Source organism: Ceratocystis lukuohia (genome assembly GCF_044167205.1).
Source record: "Ceratocystis lukuohia strain C4212 chromosome Unknown Supercontig4_pilon, whole genome shotgun sequence".
Classification (NCBI taxonomy): domain Eukaryota; kingdom Fungi; phylum Ascomycota; class Sordariomycetes; order Microascales; family Ceratocystidaceae; genus Ceratocystis; species Ceratocystis lukuohia.
In genome coordinates this window covers 3,042,501-3,054,297 of record NW_027263523.1, presented here as the reverse complement: position 1 = coordinate 3,054,297, position 11,797 = coordinate 3,042,501, and the positions used below count along the sequence as shown (strand labels likewise).

Below are 11,797 nucleotides of genomic sequence, written 5' to 3'. Positions count from 1 at the left end.
ATGTCAGATCCTATCGACGACGATTCTCGAGACCACATCTGGACGTCGCCTGCTGCTGTGCCGGAGCGGCCCAAAACCCCTAAGACGCCAAAGACACCAAAGACACCAGTGACGGGCAGTGGCCTGCATGGTAATCAGAGCGCCGGCTATGACCGTGACACTGCATTGCGTTCAGAACTCGAGGGCATTAAAAACATTAATTCGGTAATCGAGAGTACCATAGCGACGCTAGAAAAAGTCCGGAGCAACATGAATGTGAGTCGCGGCTCTACCCCTCGCCCTACTGTCATGCTACTGTAGTAGATACACATTGTCATGCCCTCTGTTTTCTACTTCATCTTCCTTTCTAATCTTTCGAATCTCTCGCCTGCATGTCGGTTTACTTATCGCTAACTATTCATTTAGGTTGTTGGTGGTACAGTCAATAACTCCTCAACCCTACTTGACACATGGACCCGTATTCTCTCACAAACAGAACATAACCAACGCCTTATACTTGACTCTTCATGGAAGGGTGCCACCCAAGATCTTGCCGACATTGAAGCAGAAGCCATTCTTAGACAACAAGCCGAACAACGACGACTTCTAGAGGAAGAGCGCAGACGTGAGGCGTTGCGCCAAAAGGCGGAAGATGAAGAGCGAAGTAAGACTGTTGCGCCTAGTGCATCGCGGGGCTCTGTTCGGGGAACTAGGAGTCGAGCTGGCACCCGTGGGGGCATTTCAAGAGGGTCTACGCGTGGAGCTACAACCAGAGGCGTAACACGAGGCACGGCCCGGGGATCTAGCTCTATCGCTGCGACTTCCTCATCTTCAGGCTTTGGGTACCAATCGAGAACAACTTCAAGCTCTAATGCACGGGGGCAGTCGAGTATAGGCAGAGGCATCCCTAGAGGGACGTCTAGCTCTAGGTCACGTGGCGCAAGCACACGATAGGGAGAAAACCCCATACCCTCTAGCAACGACTGGTGTGATTTAGGGCGAGAAGTTGACTTGATTAATGACTCATGAATGAAATGAAAAGAGACGCCTTATGCTATCTGTGTGTATATCCTTGCTCTTCCGTATCTATATACGCATTTCTGCCCGTGAAACCTTACGACTGCGAGCCGCTATTACCGACTCAACTGATTAAACAAAACGCACTACCCACAACACAAGTTTCTGACTCAGGCTTTTTTGAAAAAGTGGCTAAGTTTTTTCATGCCTGTTGTGTTAGCCTTTTGTAAATTTTTCACGCCACGACTCACTAGTTTTTTCTTCTTGGCTTCCTCCTCTACTTTGCGTTTCTTTTCCTGCAGCAGATCTTCGGCATCCTCTAGAGGGTGCTTGCGTGACATGTCGCTGGAGCGGGAAGCTACAGCTTCTGAGCGTGTCTTGGCTAGCTTTGCTAGATAGGTATCAAGTGGTCCAAAGTCCATTTTCTTTGTGAGGTGCATCTTTAGCGACACATCGAGTGATTCGGAAACGTATTTGGAACATATGAACTTGAAGGCGATGGATATCCGTTGTAGCGCAAGCACATCCTCGGGGATCTTGACAGCGACGAAAGAGCCTCCTGCAAAGCCATCTACATCTGTAGCAGGCATCGCTGGTGTTGGCGCTGAGTCGGCGAATGATCGTGGCTTGGCTGTATCTGTGCTTGGTGTTGTAGAGTCAGAGGATGGCTCGTTGGTGTCACCCAGGACAGCCCCAGGTATCGCCGCTTGGAAGACCATTGGTGGCTCTAGAACCTTTGTTACAAACTTATCCTCTAGACTATCGGGTAGTCCATTTTCAGCCAGTCGAGACGCTTTGCTGAGGACTAGATCATAGAGTTTGGCTTCATTTAGGCAGTACATAGTTTCGCCGCCAAGGTCGACCGTTGTACAGATGGCGCTTAGTCTGTCTTCGAAGATTTTGCGCATGCCCTTCCACTTGAGGATGGACCACAAATGCGAGCCGTCGCTGGGAATTTTGTCGAGTTGGTCGTCAGCCGAGAGGTAGCGAGGCTTCTCATCTGATGAAGTTTCTTTGTAAAGGGCTGAGATCAAGTGGAACACAGGGTCAATTGCTGTTGCTATAAAAAGGTCCGCATCGCTGATAGTAGTGAGCTCGCCAGCATGCGCTATCTTTGTAGCCTCGCCAGCTGGTACTGATGTAGCGGGGCTTTCAATCAGCCAGCTTCGCGGCTCATCGGAAGAGACTTGTGTGAACTCGTAGAGGCCGGTTGTGGGACAGGCATAATAGCGTGTTGGCTTCCCTGAGCGTGGGTTGGGTAATGTAATAATTCGCGCATTTGGAGTTGCTTCTTTAGGCAAGACAAAGATACGTTGGGAGTTTGCGGCTGGTGGGAGAGAATGAACCTTGCTGGGCGTTTTAGAAGTGGTATAGTCGGCGACTGCTGAAGCTGAAGCCTTTGTTGAGCGGGTTGTCCGTGCCATTATGTGTGATGGGATAAGTCTGAATGAGACCTGATACGTTGTGGCACAGAACGGGGCGTTTATGTTGGTCCAAAGACAAGTGTTGCTTGAAAATGGTTATGTGATCTGATCATGATGTGATGCACTGAACGAGGAACTGATGTCCATAGAACTAAAGTAAAAGTGGAGATTTATTTCATTGTTGAACAAAACGCGTCTTACGCGTTCTAGCCAATGAACGCGATATCGCGCTAAGCGAGGCACTTATCCAATTTATCTCTATCTGTGCAGACATGTGCACGGGCACCTGCAGTTTTAATGGGCAGGAGCAACAGCGACAGCAACGGTAATTGCAAATAAACAACAGGTTTGAACGTTGGACAAGACAGGGGCAAAGTTGCGCAGCCAATACAGGGCAATAACTATTTGCATGTTGACAGGAAACTACTCAAACAGAGCAACAAACAGCAGAGTTGAAGCCTCGCGCAAGCAAGAGCCAAGAGTAATTTTTTATCTGCAAAGCTCAGCCTTGTCTGCAACTATCACCAGGCCCACGTTTTGAGCCTATAAGAGACTTGTTGTGCTCCTCGGCTTTTTCCCTTGTCTTTCTCTCTGCTATATCATATCGCCTTTTTAGCTACTCTTACCACTTCACCGAACTACTCCTACTGTCGATTCAGAGCGGATCTTTGGGCTGTGGCACACCGCACGAGTGGCAACTTACACTTGACACTCAAGTGTTATGCCCAAGGGGATTTCAGTCTTCATGGACCCAACAAACAAAATGATTCCCTGTAAGAAGCCGATATAAACTGACGTCATGGAGTTACCCTTTCAGACACTAACTGGTGATTGACCGACTACCTATTAGCTCAGAGGGACGAGCCACAGTGGCCGCCTCGATCGCCCCGAGATGCGCTTCTATTGACGCCCCGTGGGCGGGAGAAATATAAGGCTATGACAGCAGAACAGCAGCGGCAGCTCCAAATGTCGCCATCATCACCGTCACCATTGCGGAGAGCCCGCGTTGCCCGTACACCGGAACCCATTGAGGAAGCCTTGGGAGGTCTTGACGGCGACAATGACGATGATGAAGACGATGATGAGGAGACTTTACAGCTCAAGCTACAGGCTATCCAGGCGCGGCTGAAGCTCAAGAAACTCCAAAAAGAAAAAAAGTTGCAGGCATCACAGTCTCGACAGTCATCCCAAACATCTCCTGGAACGCCAGTCAAACCCAAGCCCATGGGCCTTCTCGACTCGCCTGCCATGTTTGCCAATTTGCCCAAGTCGCCTGCCAGTGTTGGAAAATCTCCTGCTAGACTTGCCTATGCGCGACCGTCGGCTAGTTCTAAGACAAGCGACAATGTTAGCTCTAGTATTAGTGCGATACCAGACCCTATGGCCTTGAAGCCACCAATACTACCACCATCTAGGGCGACAGTCGCTGCGCCAGTAGCCGAGCGAGAAGTTGAAGTTCCCCTATCACCAGTCCAGCGCGTCCATAAATTAGTCGAGGCAACATCACCTCTTAGAAAGATCCTGTCTCGAGGCCTTCGAGGGGAAGACGTGAGGCTAGACAAACCAGGCAAACCGAAACTCAATGACTCATTCTCCAGCACAGGAAGTGGTGGTGCTAACACTAGCACGGGCTATCTTCGCACAGCTCGAGGCACGGCGCAACACAAGCAGCAAGCGGGACTTGCACCAGTAGAAGACCGGCCGCTCAGCTTCAATGAACGGCTAGCGCTGGCTAAGGCTGAGCATAGCGAAAAGCTAGAGAGACAAGAACGCATTCAGCAAGTACGGTCAAATACATTTGGTATCACAAAGCAGGAGATGCAGACTTTCAAGAAAAAGGCCGTTGAGATAGTGCAAGAGCCCAAGGCACCCCGCCACTACACGCGTGAGGAGATTATGGGCACCACGAAGCCGGAGACCGAGAAAAAGTCTGAAGCTTCATTTGAGTCGTATTCGTCGTTTCATTTGACTAAGCGTATCTTGCCACACCAAGTTGTGGCTCGCCATATGCAGGACTCTAAGATTTTCTCAGTGACAGACCTGACCAAAGTTGTTAAGGCGCCTGATTTTGAACTGCCAGAAATTGAACAGAACATTGTTGTCTTCGCTATTTTGGCCCGCAAATCCGATCCGCGAACCCACAAGCCAAATGCCGCACAGCCTAACAAAAAACAAGAAAGCAAATACATGGTCATGACTCTTGTAGATCTGAACCTTGACGTCGAGCTATTCTTGTTTGGCACTGGCTTTGAGCGTTTCTGGAAGCTCACAGAGGGAACGGTTCTAGCTATCCTAAACCCCAACGTCATGCCGCCTCCACCAGGCAGGAAGGATACGGGCCGTTGGAGTTTAGTCATTAACTCTGATGCTGATACCATTCTAGAAATTGGCACAGCACGCGATTTGGGCTACTGCAAGTCGGTCAAGAAAGACGGCCATCCATGTGGTGCATGGATCAACTCAAAGCGCACCGAATACTGCGAATTCCACAGCAACCAGGCTCTGCAAAAGATCAAACAGGGCCGCGTGGAGATGACAGGGTCAGGTTTTGGCCGCAGTGGCAAAGACTGGAATGGAATGACGGCTGTGACTAACAAGAAGTTTGGAAAGGGCGGTGCTGGTTATGCTACCCGTAAAAATGGCGGAATGCCCAGCGAACTGAATCGTGGCAAGGGACATGTTGACTTTGATAATCAGTCGAATTTCTTTATGAGTCGTACACGTTCTGCTGCCGACATGATGGATGGCAAGCACCTGACCATGGCCGAAAAGCAAGAACGTGAGGACAACCTCCGCCGTGCTCTGATTTCTAAAGAGAAAGAGCGGGATCTAGCTCGCAAGTTAGCGGGCCGTGGAGGCAGCGGTGTTGGCCATGAATATATGGCCAAGTTTGCTGGAAAACCCGTGAACTTAGCTAAGCCCAGCATCAGCGCTGATTCTAGTGGATCCGGATCATTAACGCCGGGATCGGCTGGTACTTCTACCTCTACGCCAATCTCATCGTCCCATTCTACACCGACCCTAACCTTAGCTGATATTAGTCGAGGTCGCCGTGCTGAAGATGTTGATCTAACTAACGGTAAGCGAAAACGTGTGGATGACAGCACTATTTCGGCGGACAAGCCAACGCCCTCCGCGACAGGTGGGAGTGGCCCGTCGTATGGCTGGGGTAGTGGGTTAAGCTCTAAGCTAGGCCGCATGAAAGGCGGCGAGCGATTATGTCGCCAGAATAGCCAGCCGTCGACAGCCGATGAGCCGGTCAGGAAGAAGACGCGCTTTGTTACAGAGGACGGTGTCAAGGAGGCTGGGCGTGAGAGTGCTCAGGGTATGCGTTCTTTAGCGCCGGCACTGGCACCAGGCCTGGGCATGGAGATGGATCTAGGGGATGTTGATTTTGTGTTGGAGATTGAGGGCGCACCACCAGGGTTTAACCTAGAGTGATGCAATGGATCCTCCTCTTTTTCCTTTTCCCTCTTTTCTTTTTTCGTTTCAGTACGGCGTTTGGACACGGATCCCGGGGCTTTGGCGTGTACAGTTTTTTTTTTTTTTTGGTTAAGATGACTGAGTATACGCAGTAATACGATGTGAAGTGACGTGATGTGATAATACGCTCTAAGGTACTTTTACACTCTATGATGCAAGATTGCAATACAGCAAAGACAGGAAAAAACAACAAATGGATCACAAATAAATACAAAAAATAAACGAAAACAAGACGCCTGCGAAAACACACTATGCAAAGCTGGACGCCGCAACTGCCACAATAGATATAACAAACAAGATATAAAGCACATGGCCTAGTTGGTGACTGAAAGCTCAAGGAGAGGGGTATCAGATACAGTCTCTATTAGCCTTGCCCAACCAGTCTACAGCAAGCTCTGGTACTTATCCAGCCCACCAGTTGGCTTCTGCTGTTGTTGCTGCTGTTGAGAAACAGGAGAGCTGCTCGCCCAGACATTCTGTGCAGGTGGCGGTGGCAAACTAAATGCCGACGAGGGCGATTTTGCCTGCGTCATGCCGAAAGCCCCAGATGAAGTTGAAGTCGCAGGCCAGGCAGAGCTGTTCTGTTGCTGTTTCTGGCCAAGAGATGCTAGCGAGTTCATTGACGCGCCACCAAGTCCCGACAAGGGTTGCATGCTGGAGGAGCCCCAGGGCGACGGAGTTGGCTTCGCAGCTGCAGACCAATCAATACCACCACTGGCTGTTGCAGGGGCTGGAGTAGAAGCCATGGAGAACGACGATGTCGAGGCCGCTCCGCTTCCATTACTTGGCGCTGGCTGCAGCGGCTGTGAGAATTGCGTGACTGAGGGCGAAAGAGCGCCAAAGCGGTTCAAGTCTGTGGATGGCTGTGGCTTGATGGTAGACTGAGATGGAGGTGGAGTGGACCATGAAAAGCTCGGAGGGGGAGAAGCCTGTGATTTTGTAGCAGGAGATGTTGTAGGGGGGGCCATTTGCGTGTGTGAATGGGAGCGTACTGGCAGCGGTGGGTTGTCGTCCCAGCCCGATGCAGAGGCGGAACCAGCAGCAGAACTAGCAGCTGCACGACCCTTGACAAGGCGCTCAAAGTCATCTTCGGTGCTGGGTGAGGCATCAAACTGGGTGCCAGTGATACCGCCAAAGGACATGAAATCGTCGCCAGGCTGGGCGGTCGCTGGGTCAGAGGTACCTGATAGTTCCTGTAGTTTCTTGATCTGCTCGTCCTCGACACGGCGTGATAGTAGCTTAATCAGATCCATGAAGGCCTGGAACTGCTTGAGATTGAGTAGCGGGCCAAGACTCATGGACCACAAGATGGGCAGAATTTCCATGGCTACAAACTCGCCGTCAGCCACCTCACCAATGACTTGGAGTAGCTTAAGTGAGGCTATCATGACGGCTGGCTCCTTAGTTTTAATGGCCTTAACTAGCGGAATGATCTTTTCCTGCATTGTGTACTTATCCAGAGCTGATGAACTGGCTGTCTTCTTGACATTGAAGCCGTCTAGGCCATCGTTGGATTGGGTTGATGTGTCATTGGAGCCACCACAAAGAACTACAAAGGCCTGTAACCCACGCACTTTTATAGCAAGACTGCTTGTGCGACTAAACATGGTGGCAATAACAGGAAAGAGTTCGTTCTTAATGGTACTAAAGTCAAGCACAGGTAGAATAGCCGCAAGGGTGCGCAGAGACATATCTACAAGGGTTGGTGCAGGTGATTCGATGGCCAACATATAGACGGGGAGAATGTCTGGGAGAAAAAGTCGGACAATCGTTAGTTAGAGTTACTGGCAAGTGGCTTCTTGATAGGCGCGTTATCCGCGATGGGCGCGCAAACAGGTACATACCGTCTTTAAACTCCTTGCCGTTGCAATTGGCAGAAATAGCTGGCATGTGTTCGAGGACCATCATCAAGCCGGCATCTCGGACCGGGTCCTTCTCACCGCCCTGCTTAGCATTAGCAATAAAGACGTGCTTGAGAGCTGGACGGACCCTATCAGCAAACACTCTGCGAGCAATGCCGGCCGGAAGCAGCTCGACGATTTTAAAAACATTATGCAATATAAGTGAGAGCAGTTCTCTGTCCTTAGTCTCGTCTAGCAAAGCTGGCAGAATTTTGCGTTCCATAACAGTCTTGGGGAATGACGGCAGCACTTTTTGAAGACCGCGCAAAAATGAAGATTTCTCTGCGGCAGTCTTGGTGGGGAACGAGTCGAGAAAACGGATAGTAGACACCAGCACATTGTCAAAGTACTCGCTAGCTTGGAATTCCCGTGCTGTCAATCTCTGGGCTGGCCGCCGCGTGATGAGCCGTGGTAGCACCAGAGATGCCAGCTCTTTGGGCACGGGCTTGGACGAGAGGAAGTTGTTAGAAACTGTAGGGATAGAGCCAGGCGAAGAGAATAGTCTTTTGTACGAGGACAGGCCGCCGTGAGCTTCGAGTGGCGATTTGTGAGGCGAGTTGTACAGGGTCACACAAAGAATGCCCAGCGAAAACATGTCAGCTGCAGAGGTCACGTTGTTGTCCATGACAAAGTCGGGCGATGTGTAGTCAAGATCGAGCTGGACGAAGCGTGGCAGACGTGGGTCAAGGTTGAGGACTTCAGAGAGGCTAATTGGTTGAAACGAGGTGGGCTTGTCGGAGTTGGCAGCAGGCGAGCAAAAGGCAAGGCCGCTAATTTTCCAGTCTGACTATAAGAGGCGTGTGTGTTAGCATGTGAAAGGAGAAAACCAAGAACAATGATGAGGTCATGGACGGGAATATACAAGGGAGAGCGGAATCCCCCGCCCCTACCTCTCCCCTTCAGGCCTCACATACCTTAGCATTCACCAGCACTGCATCTGGCGTTAGGTTTCCATGCACTAGTCCCGCATTCTCATGTAGAAACTCGAGCGCCTTGCTTATCTGCAAAACTCCCTTTTGGATCTCAAGATCATCTAGCTCCAATTCCTTTCGTTTTCTACCACCATCAGTGTCTTCGGTTGTATAGCGACTGGTCCGACCCGCACCTGAGCCGCCACGTCGTTCAACATCGTCTTTTTCTTGCAGAAGCCCTGACAATGACGCCACGACGGGCTCTGTAACAAACTGGAGGCCACCACCGCGTGTGTCTTCAACTGGCTCAACCAGCTCGAGGATATTTGGGTGCCGCAGTCGTGCTAGACTCGATGCCTCCTTCCTCAATCTTTCTACTACCTCCTCAGCTGCTCGTTTGAGCATTGCCGAATTGGTCGCTCCCGATCGGTTGCTGCTACCGAATGCGCCACTAGACGAGCCATCGAGACTCTTGCGGTCGAAGACAAAGACGCTGTATGGCTTTCCGGTCGACTTCTTCTTGCAATCGTAGATTTTCCATGCGCCAGCTGTCGAGCTAGGTGTCGATGAAATGCTGTAGTTGGCAGTAATATTGGTGGCCGAGATAGACTTGAGCGCGTTGGCGAACATCCTGACCTATCATTCCCTTAAAGGAGAGAAAAGGAAGAGAACCAGAAAAGCGAGAATAGAGAGATTACGTTATCAGAGAAGGGCCGTCGCTTACGTCGAGATATCGCGACCGGCTGCGTATGGCAAAGGAATAACCTCTAATGAAGAGAGGGGGAAGGGAACAAGTCGCAAATCAATTGCTTCAGCTGGCACAGCCAAACGTCTCGGATAATGAGGACATCAAGAGTTATCTTAAAATTGTCTTGTCTGAAGCTTGAAGGCCTTCTTCCTTAATTAGAGAAGAGGCCAAAGCCACGGTCTCCACTTTTTCTCTTATTGTACTACAAGACTGCTACAGCGTAATAAGCCACAATGTCACCTTGAAGTTGTGGCGCCCTATTATTTGTGGCGTTTGGCCGTACTTGTGATAAAGTACTGTAAGCTGCGGCGTTCACGTTGTTTTCTCAATTAGTAACAGTATATATTAGGGGGATGTACTGAATGTCCTGAAAGGAGGAGAAGAAGAAATAAATGATTATTAAAGTTGTTCCGTGTCTATCTATTTCTTGCCTGAAGAGCGGATCTCAGCTAGTTTATATATCCATCACTGCCATGTCTGGATCAAGCACATGGGCCTTGGAAGAAGACCCTTTGTGTCTGATATTAACCCTGACGTTTAGACGAACTAGATCAGGGTCAGCGGTCTTGGTAACCCTGACTTAGGTTACTGACAATTAGGCTATCCAAGCTACCTCTATTTCACCTTTGCCCCCTTAATTCTGCAGCACTTCCCGTACTGCTTTAAGCACTACATCATGCACAGTCGCTGGAGCCGCAATAACACCCTTGTTGCTGCTCAGAGTGCGGCCCTTGGTAAAGTCCAGCTGGTTACCGTGGATATCCGTAACTTTACCACCAGCCTCACGCACAATCAGATCACCAGCAGCATGGTCCCAGATCTTCTCTTGGTAGGTCTTACTAACGGGCAGTCGCAAGTAAATATCGCCGGCACCGCGTGCAATCGAGCCGTACTTGGCCTGCGAGTCCATGCGCACTGACGGAGACGTGATTCCGAGCAACTGTGCAATCTTTGCCTGATCGTCGTGTGATGAGTGGCCAGCCTCAACAGACTCGCAAAATGTCGCCTCGGCCATCGAATTCAACGGCCGCATAGTGATAGTCTTGTCGCTAGTGCTCAGTGAGCCAGCAGTTAGCGGTCGTGATGTAGCGCCCTGGCCATGAATAGCCGAAAACAACACGCCGTGGGCAGTCGAGTCGGTCTGCTCTGAAGCCATGTTGGCTGTCAAGGGAGCCGCATCATCTATTGGCAGATTAGGGCAGCCTAGTACACCAACGACCACCTGGCCGTCAACCATGAGGCCCAGGCAGACGGCATATTGGCCGCCACGCAGGAATCCCTTGGTGCCATCAATAGGATCAATAGTCCAAATGCGGCCTGAATCACCGCCATTACTACCACCAGCATCAATCAGATCCAGCATGGCATCCTCCGAGGGAATAGCGCCGCCCAAAAGCTGCTCACTCTCAGCATCTTCCAGTGCTGTGTTCTTGACCAGCTGCCAGATTTGGCTGCTCAGCTTTGAGTTCTCGCGCAGCATTGCCGATTCCTCCTCAGCCACGATTTCGTCGTCAGGAAAGTGGTGCTTCAAGGCGGAAATGATGAGGGCCTGGGCGCCAAAGTCGCCGATAGTCACGGGTGACTTGTCGTTCTTGTCAACAGAGCCCTTGGCCTTTTCGTGAAAGACACGCTTGGTCAGGATAGAGGCGCGTTGCACAGCGAGCTGCGCAATCTTAAGTTCTTTTTCGTAGGCCATTGTGGTAAGAGCTCGTGGTCCAGGTTGGGATGAGCGTACTGGAGAAAAGAAAGAAGGAATTAGAGCGTGTGATGCTACTTCAGAGGCTAAGGGAACACATAATGCCTGCGAGGCAGTAATAACAGCAGCAGACAAAACGAAGACGGGATTAAAGAGCAACATGTTAAAAAAGCAGGATTGCTTGAATAGAAACGACTTGTTGAATAGCCATAGCGGAACAGAAAGAAGGAGAGGCAGCGGACATAGTTAAGTACATTGATGCAAGCTCATGAATGACTGAAGAAGCCACAACAAAGAACACAGGCCGGCCTTGAGGACCAAGCTTTGAAGATGTGTGGACTGAGAAGCGGGGAGAGCAGAATAAACAGCACTATACAGAAAAATATCTCAAGGGAAGAGAGGGCCTAGGGCGCGTACGGGTACTTACTTCTAAAGCCAAGATAAATTGTCGCTCGAGATAATTTCCGGCGAAGGATTTGAAGAGCGCATTTAATACCGAACATTTTTCAGTCAAATTTATAGCTTTTCCTCCGGACTTCGTCACGAATATAAGCCTGGATTTCGCCATCATTAAACTCCGGTTGCGGGGCCCCTTTTATATTAGGGTCTATAGACCCTATTCCCAAACCCTATTTATC

The 11,797-nt window shown here is 50.3% G+C and overlaps 5 protein-coding genes across 5 annotated transcripts; 2 read left to right on the top strand and 3 right to left on the bottom strand.

Moving 5' to 3' along the window:
* On the top strand, nucleotides 1–760 carry HOO65_040710 (DASH complex subunit duo1; the record flags this gene model as incomplete). The annotated part of the gene is made up of 3 exons (XM_071003014.1): nucleotides 1–255; nucleotides 406–643; nucleotides 693–760. The coding sequence occupies 3 exons, from the start codon at nucleotides 1–3 to the stop codon at nucleotides 758–760; spliced, it is 561 nt and encodes a 186-aa protein (XP_070859553.1).
* Nucleotides 761–1,166: 406 nt separating this feature from the next.
* Nucleotides 1,167–2,420, bottom strand: HOO65_040709 (Ydr279p protein family protein (RNase H2 complexcomponent); the record flags this gene model as incomplete). The annotated part of the gene is made up of 1 exon (XM_071000716.1): nucleotides 1,167–2,420. The coding sequence occupies one exon, from the start codon at nucleotides 2,418–2,420 to the stop codon at nucleotides 1,167–1,169; it is 1,254 nt and encodes a 417-aa protein (XP_070859552.1).
* A 966-nt stretch (nucleotides 2,421–3,386) lies between these two features.
* On the top strand, nucleotides 3,387–5,861 carry HOO65_040708 (DNA replication licensing factor mcm10; the record flags this gene model as incomplete). The annotated part of the gene is made up of 1 exon (XM_071000715.1): nucleotides 3,387–5,861. One exon carries the CDS (start codon nucleotides 3,387–3,389, stop codon nucleotides 5,859–5,861), a length of 2,475 nt encoding a protein of 824 aa, XP_070859551.1.
* A 425-nt stretch (nucleotides 5,862–6,286) lies between these two features.
* Nucleotides 6,287–9,345, bottom strand: HOO65_040707 (SCY1 protein kinase; the record flags this gene model as incomplete). The annotated part of the gene is made up of 3 exons (XM_071002556.1): nucleotides 6,287–7,650; nucleotides 7,748–8,591; nucleotides 8,719–9,345. The coding sequence occupies 3 exons, from the start codon at nucleotides 9,343–9,345 to the stop codon at nucleotides 6,287–6,289; spliced, it is 2,835 nt and encodes a 944-aa protein (XP_070859550.1).
* A 752-nt stretch (nucleotides 9,346–10,097) lies between these two features.
* HOO65_040706 (3'(2') 5'-bisphosphate nucleotidase) lies at nucleotides 10,098–11,159 on the bottom strand (the record flags this gene model as incomplete). Its single annotated transcript, XM_071000714.1, has 1 exon — nucleotides 10,098–11,159. The coding sequence occupies one exon, from the start codon at nucleotides 11,157–11,159 to the stop codon at nucleotides 10,098–10,100; it is 1,062 nt and encodes a 353-aa protein (XP_070859549.1).
* Nucleotides 11,160–11,797: the final 638 nt, after the last annotated feature.